The sequence below is a fragment of the Corythoichthys intestinalis genome, chromosome 6 (genome assembly GCF_030265065.1).
Source record: "Corythoichthys intestinalis isolate RoL2023-P3 chromosome 6, ASM3026506v1, whole genome shotgun sequence".
Lineage (NCBI taxonomy): Eukaryota > Metazoa > Chordata > Actinopteri > Syngnathiformes > Syngnathidae > Corythoichthys > Corythoichthys intestinalis.
This window is the reverse complement of record NC_080400.1, coordinates 30596696-30618732: the sequence shown is the minus strand read 5'-3', so window position 1 is coordinate 30618732 and position 22037 is coordinate 30596696. Positions and strand designations below refer to the sequence as shown.

At 40.2% G+C, this 22037-nt stretch overlaps 1 protein-coding gene across 6 annotated transcripts in view; it reads left to right on the top strand.

Moving 5' to 3' along the window:
• Positions 1–21641, top strand: part of taok1a (TAO kinase 1a) — a 30168-nt gene extending 8527 nt beyond the window's left edge. For 2 of the 6 annotated variants that reach the window (XM_057838899.1, XM_057838898.1), the window contains exons 2-21: positions 5133–5191; positions 5272–5530; positions 6334–6405; positions 6495–6596; positions 7595–7640; positions 7740–7836; positions 7941–8054; positions 8138–8229; positions 11966–12059; positions 12138–12219; positions 12283–12450; positions 12534–12734; positions 14063–14191; positions 14313–14549; positions 14627–14755; positions 15224–15427; positions 15861–16100; positions 16850–17062; positions 17169–17351; positions 19439–21641. In XM_057838899.1, the coding sequence (XP_057694882.1) occupies positions 5399–5530; positions 6334–6405; positions 6495–6596; positions 7595–7640; positions 7740–7836; positions 7941–8054; positions 8138–8229; positions 11966–12059; positions 12138–12219; positions 12283–12450; positions 12534–12734; positions 14063–14191; positions 14313–14549; positions 14627–14755; positions 15224–15427; positions 15861–16100; positions 16850–17062; positions 17169–17351; positions 19439–19966 (3063 nt within the window). In that variant the 5' untranslated portion in view covers positions 5133–5191; positions 5272–5398 and the 3' untranslated portion in view covers positions 19967–21641. The remainder of the gene's footprint in view (positions 1–5132; positions 5192–5271; positions 5531–6333; positions 6406–6494; positions 6597–7594; positions 7641–7739; positions 7837–7940; positions 8055–8137; positions 8230–11965; positions 12060–12137; positions 12220–12282; positions 12451–12533; positions 12735–14062; positions 14192–14312; positions 14550–14626; positions 14756–15223; positions 15428–15860; positions 16101–16849; positions 17063–17168; positions 17352–19438) is intronic. The other 4 variants (XM_057838900.1, XM_057838897.1, XM_057838901.1 and 1 more) reach the window with 2 other exon arrangements.
• Positions 21642–22037: the final 396 nt, after the last annotated feature.

Here is a 22037-nt window from a genome sequence, read left to right as displayed (position 1 = left end):
AAGATTGCTTTCTTTGATGTTCCTGATGACTTCATCAATAAATTGTATGAATCCTTGCCGAACTGCATGGATGCAGTCCTTCAAGCCCATGGAAGTTGTACAAAATATTACATTTGGATCTCACAGCACTACTACTTAATTATGTAACATATTTTTGTATTTGAAGTACATTTTTGTTCAATTTTCACACTACTTTCTGAAGGTGACAAGTTTTTGTCTTGCTAAAATTTGACCTTTGTCTTCATTAAATGATAAATCTTTTTTCAGTGAAACAAATATATTTTTGTACATAGCTTTCATAATTGAATAATTAAAATTCAAGTTATTAGCAATTTTTTCTACAAAATGGATAAGTGACAAGACTTTTGTCAGGGACTGTATAAGCTGCACACAGACTGCTTTTCGTTGTGTCAAAGTGTCATTTTGTCAGTGTTGTCCCATGAAAAGATATAAATATCTGTAGAAATGCGAGGGGTGTACTCACTTTTGTGACACACTGTAGTTTACACTCTTAAGATGTCTGAAAATTGGCAAAAATGTGAATTGTTTTCCAAAGTAAAAGCAGATTTTTGTTCATGTCCTACTGTGACTTCACAAAATATAATGAAGAAATGTGATATTTACAACTGAGAAGTTGTATACTCTCACCGGCCACTTTATTAGGTACACCATGCCAGTAACGGGTTGGACCCCCTTTTGCCTTCAGAACTGCCTCAATTCTCCGTGGCATAGATTCAAAAAGTGGCTGGAAGCATTCCTCAGAGAGTTTGGTCCATATTGACATGATGGCATCACACGGTGCAGAATTGTCGGCTGCATCCATGATGCGAATCTCCCGTTCCACCACATCCCAAGGATGCTCTATTGGATTGAGATCTGGTGACTGTGGAGGCCATTTGAGTACAGTGAACTCATTGTCATGTTCAAGAAACCAGTCAGAGATGATTCCAGCTTTATGACATGGCGCATTATCCTGCTGAAAGTAGCCATCAGAAGTTGGGTACATTGTGGTCATAAAGGGATGGACATGGTCAGCAACAATACTCAGGTAGGCTGTGGCGTTCCAACGATGCTCATTTGGTACCAAGGGGCCCAAAGAGTGCCAAGAAAATATTCCCCACACCATTACACCACCACCACCAGCCTGAACCGTTGATACAAGGCAGGATTGATCCATGCTTTCATGTTGTTGACGCCAAATTCTGACCCTACCATCCGAATGTCGCAGCAGAAATCGAGACTCATCAGACCAGGCAACGTTTTTCCAATCTTCTATTGTCCAATTTCGATGAGCTTGTGCAAATTGTAGCCTTAGTTTCCTGTTCTTAGCTGAAAGGAGTGGCACCCGGCGTGGTCTTCTGCTGTAGCCCATCTGCCTCAAAGTTCGACGTACTGTGCGTTCAGAGATGCTCTTCTGCCTACCTTGGTTGTAACGGGTGGTTATTTGAGTCACTGTTGCCTTTCTATCAGCTCGAACCAGTCTGGCCAATCTCCTCTGACCTCTGGCATCGACAAGGCATTTCCGCCCACAGAACTGCCGCTCACTGGATATTTTTTCTTTTTCGGACCATTCTCTGTAAACTCTAGAGATGGTTGTGCGTGAAAATCCCAGTAGATCAGCAGTTTCTGAAATACTCAGAGCAGCACTTCTGGCACCAACAACCATGCCAGGTTCAAAGTCAATCAAATCACCTTTCTTCCCCATACTTATGCTCGGTTTGAACTGCAGGAGATTGTCTTAAACCATGTCTACATGCCTAAATGCACTGAGTTGCCGCCATGTGATTGGCTGATTAGAAATTAAGTGTTAACGAGCAGTTGGACAGGTGTACCTAATAAAGTGGCCGGTGAGTGTATATGTTATCATTTCAGTTCAAAGTTTAAGGTGAAGAAGGTCCTAAACAATTATTTGGTTATCAAAATAGTTGTCGATTGATTTGCTAATCGATTAGTTGTCGATTAATTGTTGTAAATGCTCTTCTCGTGTCCTTGTCTTGGAGGGCTTTGGGGATTGTAAGTAGGTGGGATGCAACTTGGTTGGGTGTGACAGATGCTCGGCTTTGGCTAGGGGGCTGCTGTGCAGCTCTTAGACGACAGATGATGCTCCAGCAATTCCTGCTTGAGTGGGTGAAGCTCAGGTCAGAAACTGTATCCTCCCATTTCTTTCTCCGGGCTGTACTTGGCGTTTCAAGGAGATGGTCTGCTATCTCTGGGTCGCCTGATGTTTGATAGGATTGTAGGAGGGCAGCGCTTTCTTAGTACAGGCATGGGACACAGAGAGGTCTGTAGCTCCGTGGAATTCCAGTGTGGGTAGCCTTGAAGATTGCACTGCAGAATCGGTTGTATGCGTCATCTACAGTGATGGTGTTGAGTGGAATGGTGACTACACTCCGGTCCAGGGTTTCACTGAACTACTTCCAGTTGGCTTTGCGGAAGCTTACAGTGCATCCTCTTTGGGCTGTGACTGAGAGTTGTAGGCCAATGTGTACAAGCAGGGGCCGGTGTTGACTGTGATGAAAATCGTCAAAAATGAGGATTTGTGTTGGATATGGCATCCCATTCAAAGAGCTAACCCCGCACAAGTCAGGAGAATAGCCCTTCTTCCACCTGGCAGTGTAAAGTTCCTCTTTGTTTTTAGTCATGTATCAGAGCAAGGTCAAATCTGGATGCCCAGTCTGAAGGTGCCTCCTCATCACTGTCCACTGCTGGGTATCCCCTGCCAGGGCGATGGCTGTTAAATTCCCCCCACATAGATGGCAGGATTAGGCATGGTGGGTAATACTTTCAGATCCCAGTTGGCACTATGCGGCTTGTACAGATTGACAGTATGGAAGCTACCTATGGTTATGGTGTCTGAGAAGTGTGTTGATGTCAAGTAGTTTGCTTGAACTATGTCAGAGCTTACATTGGTGGCTCGTCAATGTTTGGCATGTGGGACAATGGTGTAGTGGCCTGCTTCCTCTGTGCCAATATCAGTCTCTTGGAGACAGATTACATTAATCAAGTGTTTGGAGGCAAGGACTTTGATAAGGCTTCGCTTGGCTGCAGATAGGCCTTCAACGTTAAGTTGTAGTATCTGAAGGGCAGGTCCTACGGCAAGGTGCTCTCGAGGATGTGTTTCGGCCTCGGGGCTATGACTAGGATTCTTCTTTGACTTGGCACTGAGGCATCATCTTTTTCCAGAGTTATTTATTTAACCTTTATTTAACCTTTTATTCAACTTTATAAGAGATGTTTCTGAGTCTAGGAAATTTAGGCACTTCTGGATCTATTCTATTTGTGTGATTCAATAAACATGCTTTAGGCACTTCATTGTAGGAGTGGGAACCTCAGGGCACCTCACGATACGATACGATTCGCGATACAAGGCTCACGATAACGATTATATCACGATACAGCGATTATCGATATATTGGTCAGAAATTGGATACATGACATTCTACGATACAACTGTTGAAACGAGAAAAAAAAAAAAAAGATATTTGAAAATAGAAAAAATAATGTTTAAGTCATTTATTAAACAGTGACACCTTTTCTGTGCAACATTGCTGTAAAATATAAATCTACTGCAAATTGTGCCCCTGCACATATAGAGGAAACCAACCACGACCACTGATATCGCTTGGAGAGATCATGATGAATGGCACCCTTAATTTCTTTAAAGTTTTAAATCTTTAAAAAAATAAATAAATAAAAAGTGCCGTAGGTGTCAGCAGTTGAGCTTGGAGTGGGGCAATGATAAAATTGGTGGGTCTTTTCTTCGTATATGAACTTTGTTGCTTGGTTTGAGCACTTCCGCTATCTGCTTCAGCATTTAAGATGTCAGACTTGCTCAGTCACAGTCTTCCTCACCTTAAAAACAACAAAATAAAACAAAAAATATTAGCTACTTCATAGCGTTTCCTGAAAAAAACCCTGTTTTTTTTTTGTGTTGGAAGTATTGAATTAAAAAAAATATGAATTGAATGTATAGAAATTAAAAATTCAATAATTACCTATTTTTAATATGTAGGCTACATCAATAATTACCTATTTTTAATATGTAGGCTACATTAATTATCATGCACATCACTTTATATATCTTGTAACCTATTCAAACCATTTTTATAGCTTATTGTATCAAAATGACAGTAATAACAGTTTGTGTAGTATACTAGATGGAAATTGGTTCTCAAATAAATCGGTAAATTCATGTGGGCTTGTTCGATATTCATTTTCATTCAGTTTAGGGTTCTGGTTTATTTTATATCATTCAACACCAAATGGCATCAAAATAATACATTTAAATTAAAAAGTCAATTACATTGCAAAACTTTCTTACCTCAAGTGATGAAAGCGCAGCTCACAAACTCCAGTGTCCACTACGTCACCAGCTCCCAGTGAAACTTATTTTTCTTAGACAATTCTTGCATACAGCAAAGTCCTTGTTCACCTTACTTCCTTTCTTGTTGGTGTAAAATCTAAAGTGTGTCCCCATGTGTGATTTGTAGCAATATTTTTCTCATTTTTTCCTCCACCGTTCTCACGGAGCTTTTTTTTTTTTTCAACCCACTTGGAGCGTCCTCTCTTCTTCTCTAGACAACTTGTGCGCACTTTACCCTCACCACCATTCCCGAGCGCCCCTAGTGGACCGCCAAGGAATTGCTCAACAAACATTGAGCAGTTTACAGCATCCATACTCCATTGTATGGCCAATATGTTAAATAAAAGTATCGATTCTTGGCGGGAGCATATCGATAACCCATCGGGTTGCAAAATATCGCAATATATCGCTGTATCGAGATATTGTCACACTCTTACTTCATTGAAGTTCAGTTTTTACATGATTCATAATAACCATGCTTTAGGCATTTCACTGAAGTTCAGTTTTTACATGATTGTTTTTTTACACCAATTTATACACTATTACTGAAAATAAATATTGGCTCCAAAAATTGGTTATCGGCCCCTCTAACTACTAATAATCTGTATCAGTCCTGAAAAATCCATATCTGTCAATCTACTGGATATCCATTGTTTTAAAATGCTTAACTACCCTTGGTCAGCCTTAAAGTGTTCTTCTGTAGTGCCACCAAGGGTCTGCTCTTGACCGCAAGTTGGCATGTACCTGTAAATAACTCCTCTTCTCACAGAGCCTCGGGAATGCCATCAGTAGCTAGAGCTACGTTTGACAATGCACCACGAGCACGAGGTGCTATACTCTGTTACTCATAATGTTGTTCGGTAATGAATATGATTTGCTCAAAAATTTATTTATTTTTTTCCTTTCAGTTGGTAACCACGTATGAAACAACTGTCCTGCAGATGAGCCGTCGGTGGGGGCTTTTTAGTCGCTGTCGCAGACCCAGATAGTTTGGCGGCAGCGGCATTGCCCCCCACCCCACCCCACCTCCCCACTATGCCCAACAGCAGTCGGACGGGGAGCCTGAAGGATCCCGAAATTGCTGAGCTCTTCTTCAAGGAAGACCCGGAGAAGCTGTTCTCAGACCTGCGCGAGATAGGACATGGCAGCTTCGGCGCCGTATATTTTGTGAGTGTATACCATCAATGTAGTCTTCAAAGTATTTCAATCCAGTTTTGACCATATGATTTTCATATCACTGTATTTTGGCAGAAGTAATTTCAGGGGTGTTGATTTACTTGACAGCAGAGTGAAATTCTTCAGTATTTTTGAAATAATACTATTTTACCTTTGCATTTTGGAGAAATGCAACATTACTTTTGATTTTTCTTTTCTGACAGCTATGTGAAGGTGTTTATTTGTCATAAAATGGATATATTTGGTGATGATTTGACTTTTAGCCAGCTATCATTTGTATAGAGAGGGCATGAAAAAATACCTGTCGATGAGTGCTTCACAGGCCCACAGTTGCCAGATAAGACTGATTAGTGGATGTCAGAATTATCTTTTGATAGCAGCATGCACTTAAATGCTGGGAAAATTTTGTGATCTAGGCAGTAATTGTGGTTGAACATGTTTGGTGCAAACTTACACGGTTTTATTAATGACAACTGTATATCTGCCACTTATTCAGAAGTGCTGTGTCATTGGTGTCTTATTCTGAAGTGCTGTGTCATTGAGTGAAAATACAATGGGTACTTTTATGGGCACTACAAATAAAATAGGCTTGACTTGTTGGTTACCAAATACAGTACCCCCCCCCCCCCCTTGCAAAGTGATATATTGAAAAAAGTCAGTATCAGACATGTTAAAATACAAAAAACAATAAGTAATTGTGTTACTGTTCTGGCAAATGTCAACTATTTATTGATTTCCACTTTTGTTGTCTAAAGCAATAAAGTAACATCAGTATCCGGTGTCTTGTCTTTCAGGCACAGGATGTGCGAACAAGCGAGGTGGTGGCCATTAAAAAGATGTCTTACAGTGGAAAACAGTCCAATGAGGTTGTATTCCCAAGAGTTGTTACCACTATCTTTATGTTGCATTTTATGTTAAGTGACTGACTTTTCTTCCTTTCACACACACTCCTCAGAAATGGCAAGACATAATCAAAGAGGTGAAATTCCTGCGGAGAATAAAACACCCTAATAGCATCGAGTACAAAGGATGTTATTTGCGAGAGCACACAGCTTGGGTAAGAAGCTAAACAGAGGATATTAAAGGGAACCTTGGACTTAATAGACTTGTAGGCTCGAATAAGCCACAATTGTTCTCTTTTACTAAAATATGTTATTAGAAACGCATAAAATATCGCCATTGATTTAAAAATCTGTAATATTTAGTACATTGTTTGACCTACGGAGGGCGCCATGTTTCAAGCGCGCGATGGATGCTCGGGGTGATAACTTGTCACTATCACTCGAATACTACCGGTTTACTGCAATTCCTTCTACGTGGTGAGACGTCCAACACAGGCGCTCATCGGTTAAAAGCATCGTGTACTTACTATTTGTGGTGTTACTGAGTCATTTATTACCTTTTCATTGCCTCAAAATATTTTTTTGCATGTGTTTCCCTCTCATACTTATCAAAAAATGTTTTCTTGTTTTAGCTTTAAAGCAGATTGGTGATCTGTTGACCACATTAGTCACATAGCATATTTAAACCACCCTTATTTGATATTACTGTGTTTAATTATTTTCTTCATGCATCTTTAGTATGTTCTGTCTGTATGCATGTTAAAAAAAAACAAAGTGCACGGTAGTACTTTGGGCGTCAAATTCGCCTCTTGTAGGACGTTACGGCTGAACAGTTTCCTCTCATCTCGCATCATCCTGTCTTTCCTGGTCATTTTGGCTTTGCTGCTAGTTTTGTGACATATCGACAGTGCTGTCATGGAACAGAGGACATGTTTATGTCGTTACAGTCATACTTTGAAAGCCCGGCAGCGTAACCATGTGACGTCAACAACAGTGGCGACCTACTAGTTAAACTAATTTTACAAATTGTATGAAAACGAAAACATCAAGAGGGGTTTCAATATCAAATATTTTAACTGATAATAATGTTTATCTTTTAAGAACTACAAATCTGTCTGTCCGGCAATCCCTTTAAGTGTTCTTATTGGTGATGGATGCATTTGATGATGCAGTTTAAACATTTTTGTGTATTGTATTTGCTGTTCTATTCCAGTTGGTGATGGAGTATTGTCTAGGCTCTGCTTCAGATCTGTTAGAGGGTGAGTTAAAGTTGAACAATTTCCATGTGTATCCTTGACTTTTTTTTTTCTTGCTGTGGATTTACACCACTGCCGGTTATTTTCTTTTGCATTCTTCAGTGCACAAGAAACCCCTACAAGAGGTTGAAATTGCTGCAATTACCCACGGTGCTCTTCAAGGTTTGGCCTATCTTCACTCCCATAAGATGATTCACCGGTGAGTGTTCAGGACTGTGTTGCAAGCAGTGACTGCTTTGAGCTTTTGGTCTTGTGTACAGACTTGTTATCACCAGCCCCCTCCCGCTCATGTGTGTTTAACAGAGATATCAAGGCAGGAAATATCTTGCTGACGGAGCCAGGCCAGGTGAAACTCGCTGATTTCGGATCAGCCTCCATCGCATGCCCTGCCAACTCATTTGTTGGCACGCCATATTGGTATGCTGAATAACATGAGTATTATACAATGTTTGTGTTTTGTATAGGAAATAATTATGATAATTTTTTTAATATGCATTTAGGATGGCACCAGAGGTGATATTGGCTATGGATGAAGGCCAGTATGATGGCAAGGTGGACATCTGGTCTTTGGGAATAACCTGCATTGAACTAGGTACAGTCACAGTTGTCAAAAATTATTTTGGATCTCAAAGCTGTTACCGTATTTTCCGCACTATAAGGCGCACGTAAAAGCCTTCATTTTTCTCAAAAGCAGATAGTGCGCCATATAATCGGATGCGCCTTATATATGGATCGTGATTGGTTAATCCATAGACTTCATAATACTTGACATGACGCAGGAAACGGGGCCGATCAGTAGAGGGCCTATTTTCAAAAACTTCAAATTCAAATATTTTCAAAACCAAAGCTGCTACCGACCTAAAACCAAAACAGGCACCTACCTTAGCTATATACGAGTCTCCGTGAGCAGAGGCATCAAAAAATTCAAAGTCGTTCCCTTATAAAACTACGATTAATTATTTTTTCTGTAAGTATAACCAAAGCTTAAAATGGCTATAAAATTCTCCCGATTTTACACTAGATGCACAAAAATCACCGAATGCAGAGTTAATCGCCTATATTTTCAGGATCAATCGCAATATTTAACATAAGTTTTTCCCGAAATAGCACCTTTTTTTAAAATTTTTTTTTTTTTTTAAGCAATTTTTTCTTTATTTACTGCAAGTTTCAACAGCTAGTCAATCAATTTTCACATCAGAAACTTAATACTTGTGGAAAACATGCAGAATCAGTCATGAATAATTTATAGATTATTAATAAATTTATATATACAATCGCAACTTATTATAGAATATAGTAGCCGTTTATTGTCATTATACAGATGTACAACGAAAATGTGGAACATCTCCCTTTACAGTGCAGGATAAGATGAGTTAAAATTTCAAAAGTGACTTGCAAGTATAAAGTGAAATCTAAATAAACAAATATAAAATGCGTATGAGATAGTCCTATAATTCAGGCAGTGCACATAATCGATGTGGTGTTACCAGGATTTCAGCCTAGTCTTTCAGCAATCAATTTTTTCTATGCCTTGTGTTTTATGGTCAGCTTTCTCGACTTGTACAAGTCCCTGTTCCACACAGTCTCTTTCCTGCCCTCCTTGAGTCTGCTCCTTTTCCTGCCGGCCGGCCACTCCAAGGCCTTGTTCTTCCTCGCTTCTGAAGTCACATCCTTGGAGAAGTTCACACCAAAACAGTTGAAGAGGGACCGTCAGGAACTCTAGCAGGTGCTCTTGTGCTTCCTGCACATCAGTGAGTCCCACAGCGACATTCTGAAGGACGCCATGTGGGCCATGGACCGTCCGGCCCGTCTCCAGTTCTCCCTTGTCCTCTGGAACATCTCCAGGATGTCGGCCCTGTGTGTCCCTGGTTTCGTCCTTGCCCGTGCGACCGTGTTGGGGTTGACGACCGCCATGATGAGCCCGACGCTCTGCTTCTCGTTCGAAGAGCGCGCCAGCACCTTCTGGGTCAACTTGTAGCCGGCCTTGAGAGACTTGTAGTTCTCCCACCTGGCCAGCACCTTCCGGCTTGAGAATCTGGCCGTCCTCATCCTCTCAGGCTCCTAAAAAATACTTTTGTTTTAGAAAGATAGGTGTGTTTATTCATCTTTTTTATAAAGTGAAGAATGCGGGCCACTTTCTTCAGCCCCAGGACACCTGGGCTTCACCATACAGCCGTTGTTGTGGAAGCTGCTATAGATGTTCTTCCCAAGGTGCACGGAGTCAAAGTAGACGAAGATCTGCTTGTTGCCGTCGGCGTAGGGGCTGGTGTAGGACCATGGTGTTTCACTGAAAGTCATTAGTAGGGGTGCACAATATAATTTTTTGAAACCGATATCGATTATTTTCTGCTCCTCAAGGCCGATACCGATATGATAACCGATAATAAATATATAATTTTTAAATGTATATTTACCTGAGTTTTTGAAGACCTGAAGGTCAAAGACTAGTGGTGGATTCAGCATAGATTTGGCCTCACCAGATTTTTCATGATGACATGAAAATTATTATAGTGAACAAAACAAAGACAAGAACAGTTTTGACTTCAAATAAAATTCCCATATTTTTTGAATATCATTTGTCAATTGCAATCATTCAGTCAGTGTCATTGAAGATGTGTTCCCCTGAACAATGAGCACTGAACAAAAACGAACATACACCCAACAGGGATTATGCTTTGTCAGCAGATAAAACATTTGGTGCAACAGGAGAGGAGACTGTTGTGGTCTTGGTCTATGAAACAACTTTCTTAGCCTGGCAATTATAGGACAGTAAGCCTATCAATAACCAAGAAGCCTCTCAATAACTTGTAAACATAACACTGTAAAATGCAAACATTTGCTAATTACCATAGTAATGTTCATCACTCAGTGATGGAAAAATGCGGCCTCTAGAACAGTAACAGACCTTTGCATTCTGGCAAAACAGAAGTGGAATCCAACGCACACATCTCAATCCACCGACACCATGCCAAAAATATTATATATATTATCAGGGGCAATTAATAATGTTATTGGATTTATAGGGATGACGTCATAATTCCTATTCTCGCACTACAACAAAGAGCTTATTATGTTGAAATTCTTGTGAATAAATGCTTAAATCCCTGAATTCTGTATAGATATGGACGTAAAACAGTCTCAATTCTAGGTTAAAAGCAAAAGTAACCATGCAAGTAGCAGTTATTTTACGTAAATATGTCGAATGTGCGACTCGTCTTTAAGTTCACTGTGGTGCCGCCATACTACAACAAAGAACATTTTACGTTGAAATTCTTGTGAATCAATGCTTAAATCCCTGAATTCTTTATAGATATGGACGTAAAAGTCTCGATTCTTGGTTAAAAGCAAAAGAAACCATGTAGGTAGCATTTATTTTACGTAAATATGTCGAATGTGCGGCTCTTCTTTAAGTTCACTGTGGCACCGCCTCAGTACAACAAAGAGCTTTTTACGCTGAAATTCTTGTGAATAAATGCTTAAATCCCTGAATTCTTTATAGATATGGATGTAAAACATTCTCGATTCCTACGTTAAAAGCAAATAAAACGTGCAGGTAGCATTTATTTAGCGTCAATATTGAGAACTATGAGGCTAGTCAGTCTGAAAATTAGCCCCTTCCGTGTGTAAAGAAAGAGCTTTGTCTGTTGAAAATTCTTGTGAATAAATGCTTAAATCACTGAATTCTTTATAGAATATGAACATAAAACAGTCTCGATTCTTGGTTTGAAGCAAAAAACTGGGCAGTTGGCAGTTATTTTACGTAAATATTGCTAGGTATAAATCCCAACGCTGTGGCTGCTAATTTCTCCCATTGTTTTTTTTCCACAACGTTTCAAAATGCATGCATAGTACGAAAAATATAATGATTACCTTGAATCCTCGAACAATTCACTCCTGAGACAATCCTTCTTGTTAGTATGCGGTTCAGATTTTGTACTTTTTGAATGTAAATCTAGCTTTGTGCTCAAAAGCATGTGTGAGAGTTTGACTCCCACAGACTTCTAATAAATGAAGCTGAGTCACACAGCCCCCTACGGGCAGGCGGGGCACAGTGAATGAAGGAGCTTTCAGGTCAAGTATTTTGATGTCTATGGTTAATCATGGCATGACATTCCCTTTAGCGCACCATCAGCTAGTTGATGTATAATTCAACACCAACCACCGCCACTAGTACTGCTACTATGCCTTATAATGCGGTGCGCCCTTCATATGAAAACAGTTTTAAAATAGGGCATTCTTTGACAGTGTGCCTTATATTCCAGTGCGCATTATAGTGCGGAAAATACGGTACATACATTTATAACTTGACATGTCTACCTGGTTTGCAGCTGAGAGGAAGCCTCCACTGTTCAATATGAATGCAATGAGTGCCTTATACCACATAGCACAGAATGAGAGCCCCATGCTGCAGTCCAGTGACTGGTGAGTTGGATTTTGTTCAGTCTTGTTACCTTAGAAATGCCCGTTTGATCTTTTTCCCCTTGTATCTCCTTGTTTTAGGACAGATTATTTCCGAAACTTTGTAGATTCTTGCCTTCAAAAAAGTCCGCAAGATCGGCCAAACTCTGAGGAGCTTTTAAAGGTAAGCATTGAAAATGTCTTTTATCCTAATTCATCATTCCACTAACGCATGTTTTTCCCCTAGCACGCGTTTGTTCAACGTGAACGTCCTGGATCGGTTCTAATAGACCTAATAAATCGGACGAAAGATGCAGTGCGGGAACTGGATAATTTGCAGTATCGCAAAATGAAGAAGATCTTGTTTCATGAAGCTCACAATGGGCCCACAATTGAAGCTCCGGATGAGGAGGAGGTGCATCAGGCTTTGCATCCTTTTCTTTTGTTGTCATTGTAATATATTAAGCATTTGCTTTTGACACGTTGTGCTATTTTCAGGAGCCAGAACACAGCGTGAGCAGAACTGGCACCGTGAACAGTGTGGGGAGCAACCAGTCCATTCCCAGTATGTCCATTAGTGCCAGCTCCCAAAGCAGCTCTGTCAACAGCCTGACGGACGCCGGCGACGACAAAAGCGAGGTTGACATGGAGGGGGACCACACTGTTATGTCTAACAGCTCGGTCATCCATCTTAAACCGGTAAAACAGTCTTATTGCTTTGACAGAGATTTCAGTTTTCTTAAGTTAAAACATATTTTTTGGGCTCTGTTATTTCTGTAAAAGCACCATTTTTGTTATGTCGCTTTTCCTCATAAATTTGATCTTCAATGGAGCGGCCTCTTTGTTCATAGCTGATATATTAATGTGATTTACTGTCTACTCATGCTGGCCTCAGCCTCTGAGGTTATCACAGTGATCACCCCAATATTTTTGTTACTCCCGGGCTGTTGGGGGACGGGTATCGATAAGCATTTGCTTTTTCCCGTCTTTCCTTTGTATGATTTACTGTCTACTCATGCTGGCCTCAGCCTCTGAGGTTATCACAGTGATCACCCCAATATTTTTGTTACTCCCGGGCTGTTGGGGGACGGGTATTGTTAAGCATTTGCTTTTTCCCGTCTTTCCTTTGTCTGTCATCGTCTTTTTTCTTTCGGGCAAATTCCACACTCTGAAACTGTCAGTGTTTATGATGATGATGACAATGACAATAAATTCATTCATTCATTCATTCATTCATACTCAGAAGTAAAGGGTACGACTGTATATGAAGTAGGGCTGCAGCTATTGATTATTTTAGTAGTCGATTAATCGATGTACTAATTAGTTCGAATCATCGAGTAATTGGATAAGGAACATGAAAAATTAAAATACCTGAGTTGAGCCTCAAAATGGTATTAAAAAAATAAATAAATGAGGATCTATGTACAACAAAAGAATAATTGGCTAACTTACATAGCAAAAGTCTGCTAGGTTAAATGCTATAAAATGCTAAGGTTTTTATTTTTTTACAATGCTCTTAACAAATGGTTCAGACACACATTCCCACAAAAAACTGCTAAATATACCTGTAAACTAAATTATGAATGCATTAAAAAACCTTAGCTCAACCCTTAGCTCAAACAAATCTTAGCTTACGTTGGTCTTAACCAGGAGCAGTTGGATTCAGCAATGTGAAATGAGGCAGACCAGAGGGCAGTGTATCCACCCTAATCAATAAAATGAAATGCAAACACTTTCCAAATAAACCATTACAACGCTATTTTGATTAAACGAATACTCAAAGCAACAAAATTCAATTGGAATATTTTTTTCTAATCAAATACTCGAGTTAATCGATTAATCGTTGCAGCACAAATATGAAGTTATTTTTTTTTAAAAATGGATGTACTGTGCTTGCGCTGTAATATTTTTCTGATGTAAAGTTATGTGTCTTGGGAGGATGAAGTTTGGGAAACATTAAATAGAGAATGCCTGGTGTTGTGTTCTAATCCATTTTGAAGTGAATGATTGTCTTGCTTCACTTTCAGGAAAAAGCAACATACAACAAAGATTCAGAACCCATCACCCGGTCAGCTGAGCCTCAGTCCCAGCCTGCCAACGCCCCACGGCCAAAACGGAACAGAGAACACTTTGCCACTATACGCACAGCCTCAGTGGTGATTACTATACTATCCTAATACTATAGTATACTTGTACTAATTCAATATCGAACAAATGCTTAAAAGACCAAATATCAGAGGTTTTGGACAAATGTTGTTGCTCTCGCACATTCACCAGCTAACTCGGCAGATTAAAGAGCACGAGCAGGACTCGGAACTAAGGGAACAGATCTTGGGCTACAAGCGCATGCGTCGGCAGCACCAGAAACAGCTGATGGCACTAGAGAACAAGCTGAAGGCGGAGATGGATGAGCACAGACTTCGCCTGGATAAGGAGCTGGAGAACCAAAGGAATGGCTTTGCTCAGGAGATGGAGAAGCTAATAAAGAAGCACCAGGGGTCGATGGAAAAGGATGTATGGCTTTTGGTTTGCAAATTAGGAACTTTTCTTTCTTCAGTATGTAGCAATCCTCATTTGTCGTGTTTTAACAGACAAAAACATTCAGCAACGATGAGAAGAAATTTCACCAACACATCCAGAGCCAGCAGAAGAAGGAACTCAACAGCTTCCTTGAATCACAGAAACGGGAGTACAAACTTCGCAAGGAACAACTGAAAGAGGTAGTGAATCCTCCTCTGGTTTCCTACTCACGGTGGTCCAAAGGTTTCAACTGTTCCGACACTACTTTCAAGGGTTTTAAAAGTACATAAATGACTACTTTGCACATTTAAGTAAGAATACACGCTCACTTGGTAAACGAGCGCTCAGTTATTGCTGTATTTACTGGTTTTCATTTTGTTTTATATGTCTGGTAGGAAATGTTTACTGTAATTAGACATTTTAAGGTTAGGAACAGTGTGCAATGAAATAGTTGGTGCAGCAGAATTTGTCATCACACACAAGATGGACCAGAAGGTGTTTTCATACTATTATTTACTGTAACTATGACTTCCCTAAAAATATTGTGTGTTCTGATCACCACCTTAAATATTTAGAGAGGAAATTCATTTTTAAAAAGAAGGCCCCTTTACCTTAAAAATTAAATTAAATTGTATGTTTGTCACATTAAATCTGGTTTCCCTTTGTAGGAGCTAAATGAAAACCAGTCAACACCCAAGAAGGAAAAGCAGGAGTGGTTGTCCAAGCAGAAAGAGAACTTCCAGCACTTCCAAGCAGAAGAGGAGGCAAACCTGCAACGCAGACAAAGGCAATATCTAGAATTGGAGTCGCGCAGGTTCAAGCGGAGGATCTTGATTGCACGCCATAACATTGAGCAGGATCTAGTTCGGGAGGTTTGTACTTATGTCTTTAGAATTGGCTTAAGGCCCATTAAATATTGCATTCAATTATGTTGTATAACAACGACCAAGTGAATACTCCCTTCAGCAATATACAGTAGAAACATAAATTTTCTTTTCACAGAACACATCAATCAGAACAGTGACTGATGCTGATTGTTTTGCTTTTGTGACACCTCTAAACTTTAAAGTTTTTTTTCTTACTTTAAAGCTGCTGCAGCATTTGGGAATGGTTTCTGTAAATGGGAATGCATTCAGCAATGTGCATATGGTGTCCATTTATAATAAACTCAATACTCCAAGCTCAACCCTACTTAATGATAACTGTCACGAAACAGTTTTGATGTCAGAGGTTTTAGAAAGGAAAAGCCCTGGTTAGTCTTGAACTTGTCTTTGTACCGGCTCTCTCCATGGGTGCTCGTGACAGGAGCTGAACAAACGTCAGACCCAGAAGGACCTGGAGCATGCTATGCTCCTGCGGCACCACGAGTCCATGCAAGAGCTGGAGTTCCGTCAGCTCAACACCATCCAAAGGACGCGGGCTGACCTCATCCGCCTACAGCACCAGACAGAACTCACCAACCAGCAAGAGTATAACAAGAGGCGAGAAAGAGAGCTGAGACGCAAGCATGTAATGGAGGTTCGCCAGCAACCCAAGAGCCTCAAGGTGAGAAGTGTCACAAATAATAGTTTGCCTCTTACCCGGTTTGGTGAAATCTACTTTGTATATGGAAGAACATTACCTATGTGAAGAAGTGATTTTATAAGACCTCAAATTATTAAAAATTAGAGGTATACATCACAATTTCATGACGATTCGAAACGATATTGATTCTTTGGACAGCATTACAATATTGACCAATATTAAAAGGTCTGCCATGAAGGGTTTCCCCCCATAAATCATGCAAAGCCTCGTGGTAGAGAAGTCCACTGACGGTCCACCATGCTTTTTGGAAAATAAAACAGAATGTAACTGAAAAATGGTTAAGATTGTTGGAATTTTAAAATTGTGAGTTGTTTGTTATTATAAGCCATTTATTGACATACTTAAACCTAAAGTTCTTCCAAAATTAAAATGCAATTTCAGTGCAACGGCAGAAGTTAGTCAGGTTTGTTCACACATCAACCACAAGATGCTGCCATTGCGCTTGCAGACATTAAAAATAAGGTTAAAAGTTTTTGTACTTTCTTTTGTTGCACTGTTTTAGCCTGACGGAGGGGTGAGAAAAGTCTGGCAACCCGCTGGGCTTATAAAGCACTGGCGGAAACCCTACGGCCTTTGATTTTTTTTCCTTATAATGTGTTTTTATTTTAGTGTGTATGTAACCAAACCCATAAAATCTATTAAAAATAACTTTCCAAGCAAATTATCAAGATGTTTATGAACCGAGATTTGACTGCAACTCTAATTTACAGTCCAAAGAGCTACAGATCAAGAAGCAATTCCAAGACACCTGCAAGATCCAAACCCGACAATACAAGGCACTGAGGAATCACCTGCTGGAGACCACACCAAAGTCTGAACACAAGGCTGTGCTGAAGCGCCTCAAGCAGGAGCAACACCGCAAACTCGCTATCTTGGCCGAGCAATATGATCACTCTATCAACGAGATGCTGTCAACTCAGGCGGTAGGTTCTTATATTAGGATACCAGCAGTATAATACATATTATTTTAAAGGAAATGCAACATTGGGATTAAAAAATGACAGATTTTTTTTGTCACAATCTCTTTAGCTCCGTTTGGATGAGACGCAAGAGTCCCAATGTCAGGGCTTGAGAATGCAGCTTCAGCAAGAGTTGGAGCTTCTGAACGCATATCAAAGCAAGATCAAGATGCAGACAGATGCGCAGCATGAGCGTGAGAGAAAGGATCTGGAGCAAAGGGTGTCGCTACGTAGAGCCTTGCTGGAACAAAAGGTACTTTCCATTAAGAGTGTGACAGTATCTTGATACGACAATATATCGCGATATTTTGCAACCCGATCGGTTTTAGATATACTCCCGCCAAATATCGATACTTTTATTTGATATATTGGCCATACAATGGAGTATGGATGCTGTGAACGGCTCATTCAATGTTTGTGGAGCAATTCCTTGCTGGTTCACGAGGGGCGGTCAACAGTAGCGATGAAGGTAAAGTGCGTGCAAGTAGTCTAGAGCAGTGTTGTTTTTCAACCTTTTCTGAGTCACGGCATGTTTTTACATTGAAAAAAATCTTGCGCCACACCACTCCAAAATGTTCAAAAATACCTTCTTTACAGTATATTTAATTATAAAATAAGTTCTCAGGATTTATAATTACTCACTACTCAGTGAGAAACTTGAGCCTATTAAGATGAACACAAAGCTGAAAAACAGCTTTTTTTTTTTTTTTTTTTTTTTAGCAGTTTGGCTTGAAAACCTCAGAATTATCAGACAGTGGGACTTGACTTGAGCAATGTCTTTAACCACTTCAGGGCTGATCATCTTGCTGACAATGGCTTTGCAGGCAGGTAGTATTAATGTCTGCCACAGTTAGGGACTATTTGGATTTAGCAACAAGTTCAGCAACAAAGTAACTGGCTCTCAGGGCTTTCTTATTTACCTTAGTAGTTCTTCTCAAAAAAGTTGTTTTTTTGTGTTTTCACGATGGCGAACAAAATAGTCTATTGACACGTTTTGAAGCGACGGGTGTTTCATTTGGAGATCATGTTTAAGCTTGCTTGGCACCATAGCGCTAAATAGCTGCTCGTGTCGCGTTCAAGAACTGCTGGGATTTCTAGCCATCAACCACCTTGATGTCCTCGATACTTTGTTGGGAATAAAACACAGGGGGAGGATTGAGGGTTGTCACATATGCATAAAATGGAAAGGACACTTTTGTGTACATATATCAACACTTGACGAGTCTAATCAAATGATGTACAGTACACGTGCTGGGGTCCACATTGTCCCGGACATGCAAATGAATCAACAGTTGTATCGTAGAATATCATATATCAATTTTCTGACCACTATCCCGATAATCGCTGCTCACGATAGCGATTATCTCACGATATAGAGATAATCGCTATCGTGAGCCTTGTATCACGAATCGTATCATGAGGTCACCTGAGGTTCCCAGTCGTACTTTCCATTAGTTACTCGTGCACAGTGAACGATCGCCCAACCTCTGACGCGAACATTGGAAAATAGTTCAACCTATATATGCTGCGCAAGAATATTTTAAAACATTTTTTATTCGCTGTTTGTATTCAAGGAACATGAACCCTTCACAATCACTGATTATGCTGCCAGACATCTAAAAATGGGTGCAGGTTTAGATTACAAAAAAATACTCAATACGTTAACGTTTATTACACTCCATTTGAGGTCAACTGCAACATTGAACACACAAAACAAGGAATATAACACACATAACGAGGATTAAATATTGTTTTCCAAATTCACGCTAGCTTAATGCAAGTATTTAACGGAATACGCTTAACTCTCAAAAGATCAAATATTAACACAGAAAGACCACGACATCTCTTGTCATAGATAAGAAATATAACAACGCTCACATCTATAACAAAAAAAAACAAAAACAAAGAAAGGACACGTTCTTCTTCCAGTAGGAGTTCAAATGGACTGGACGTATACCACTGTCAATGGTAGCCAGTGAATTAATTTATGGAATTATATTCAAGCTGTTAGAACAGTCAGAAGGTTAATGCGTCCCTAGTTTTGTGTTGTAAGTGGTGATATGGCAAACTCATTTTGGTCTATGTAAAAACTGTTCATTTTTGAACAGTCTGGTTCATCTATCACCATCAGTGGCCACTTGTGAGTCGGCAACATCTTTTATCTCTTTAGACAGGACGTTCCAAAGTAAACGAAACCTGTTGTAGTCAGTCGCGTTGCTCATCTTTGGAAAGTGACTGGATATGAATCCGAAATTGGCAATTGACAGTGTAATTTACTGATGTGAAGCCAGAAAACGGCCATATGCAGTGTTTTGTTTTTACTCCTGTTTTGTCTTTCAGATCGAAGAGGAGATGATGTCCTTGCAGAACGATCGCTCAGAACAAATCCGCAGCTTGCTGGAACGTCAAGCGCGAGAGGTGGAAGCGTTCGACTCTGAGAGTATGCGCCTGGGCTTCAGTAACATGGTGCTATCAAACGTCTCGCCAGAGGCCCTTAGTCACAGCTTTCCTGGGTCACCTTCAAGTTGGGGTGTTCATCTTCAGCAGCAGCAGTCACCTTCAGGGAGCTTCCACGGATCACACTGGAGTGGCGGCAGCTTGGGCGCCGGGTCGAGCCGCCCAGGCAGTGGTTGCCACTATCACTCCAGTCCCAGCGGGCAGCAGAGCTGGGGCCATGGCATGCAGGGAGGCGGGACTCCACAGCAATGGGGCCACGCATCAGTGGTATCCCGCAGCGGAGGCGGTGCGCAGAACAGCCCCCAAGGCCTGGGGAGGACACCACCCGGAAGCCACGGCGAGCAGGGGATGAGCAGGAGCACCAGCGTCACCTCGCAAATATCCAACGGGTCCCACCTATCCTATACATAGGTCTTCTGTCTGCTCACACAAAGTCAAACAAAATAGCGGCAAAGAAATCTCCCCTCCATTCTCTTTTACTGTGTGCGCACGTTTGAATCATTGTTGCTCAGGTCAAAAGGGTTGCAAAAAACTGCAACACCCTCCAGCCCTTCCTCCACCCCCTCACTGCAAACAGGTTGTTTAGGTTTATTTCATTAGCAACTTCGACAGTTTTTTTTTTTAATGATACCTTTTATTTTTAAAATACTTTTTGTCATTCACAGCTCTTTACTCCCATTTTGCACATGATAACACTGTTGAAAACCTTCCCATCAAACAAATTAATAATACACTCACTCCAATACAATTTCCTTTGGCCGGTAATGTGGTTTTAGACACATGTGATGCCAGCCTGCTGTAATGGCTAATTTAGATCACCACCAGTCCAAAGTCAAACTCATATTGGCATTTTCTTCCCTTCAGCTGTAGGCTAAAAGCTTGACAAAGGTGCCTTTTTACCTTTTTTTTTTTTTTTTTTTTTTTTTTTTTAAAATGTATAAATTAAAAAGGAGCAACTTAAATGTTAATGTATAAAATCCCCAAGAGATTAGTTTCCTGCACAGCAAGATGCGTGACCTCTTTAAAGTTTGTTTTGTAGAGTGTTAAATAACTGGTTGCCATTGACAGCAGTAGATGCCTAATCCATTCTGATAGGGAGAGCTAGAAGTGATCATTTACTGCTAACGAATTCTCCTGGTCTACATGTTATGAGAGTGCGAGTGCTTGTTTTTACATCATTAGAATCCTTATTTCAACAAGTCCCAAATTTAATAAGGGACGCCCTTTGGTGATGTGCTGAGTAGTCTTAAAAAAACTGAGGTGTGAAGAATGTGTAAATATGTATTTGAGTAGTCTGTAGTCCTCTATTTGTGTTGTATTTTCTTTCGAAGTGATGTGACATAATTTCCTAAGGTGATGCCCTTGCCTTCATATTATGATATCTTGATTTTTATCAGTGCCTTTTTGTAGATAAAAATACTGCTGCCTTTTTGAAGCACTTTATCCTAAATGCAAGATGCTTTCTAGAGTAAATACTTACTTTGGCAAGAGCAACAAATAGATGAATGCTGTGTTGTCAGGATTTAGTACACAGGAAGCATGGTGTGTGAGTTTAAACCCTTAAAATGAATGTGTTGAACTATTGGAGTTGTAGTTTTGCTTTTTAAATCTGACCCATTGAACTACTCAGGCTGGTAGTGTGTAGTCTGTACTAGCCAAGACCATTACAGCAGGCTGGCAGCACATAACAGCCCGGTGAGGTAACAACGCAAAGGTCCAACAATAAAGAATATGACGGCTGACTGAATCAAGCATGCATTTTTGTGTCTAAATAGAAACTAATGTGGCAATTAGCACTTAGCCATTTCCTTTTCATGTTACTGGATTGGCCTGCAACCTTTACAGGAGCTATCAAACTTTTTTCTACAGCAAGGGCCAATATGACTGTGAAAACCATCTTAATGTATTGTCAGCACATGTTGCAGTCATCATGCAGAATTATACGAATCCATAACTTTTCAGGTCCTTGCCCTAAAAATACGTTATACTGTAGTGGTTGAGCAATTAACATTGCATTGCCAAAGCAAGCAAGCCATTTCCAGCATTTAAAAAACACGGAGTGGCCAATAGAATTGGGGGGGGGGGGGGGGGGGGGGGGAATCACCGAACGTGGGGATTGATTGTTTTGGCTACATGCCTATGATCAAATTTGCTTCTGTAATTGTTAACGCTATAACGTTTAATTTAAAATAGGAGTCGTGCAAAATCATGGCAAAGAATTGCTTTCAACATCTTTAAAAGTTGAGTGCAAAATAGAGAAGAGCAAAACCCACATGAAAAAAAAATGGACAATTCATTTGCATCTTTGGAGCAATTAAAAGCATACGATGGGCTGAATGGGGTTGTTGGGCCTTTGATTTGGCACAAATGCTTGAAGCACATTTTAGAAAAGTGGAACATCCCAAGTTGAATGCCACCAACTGATGTCAAAAGTTAAATTTCAAAACTGTTTCCACATTGGAAATCATTTAATGCTGATTCA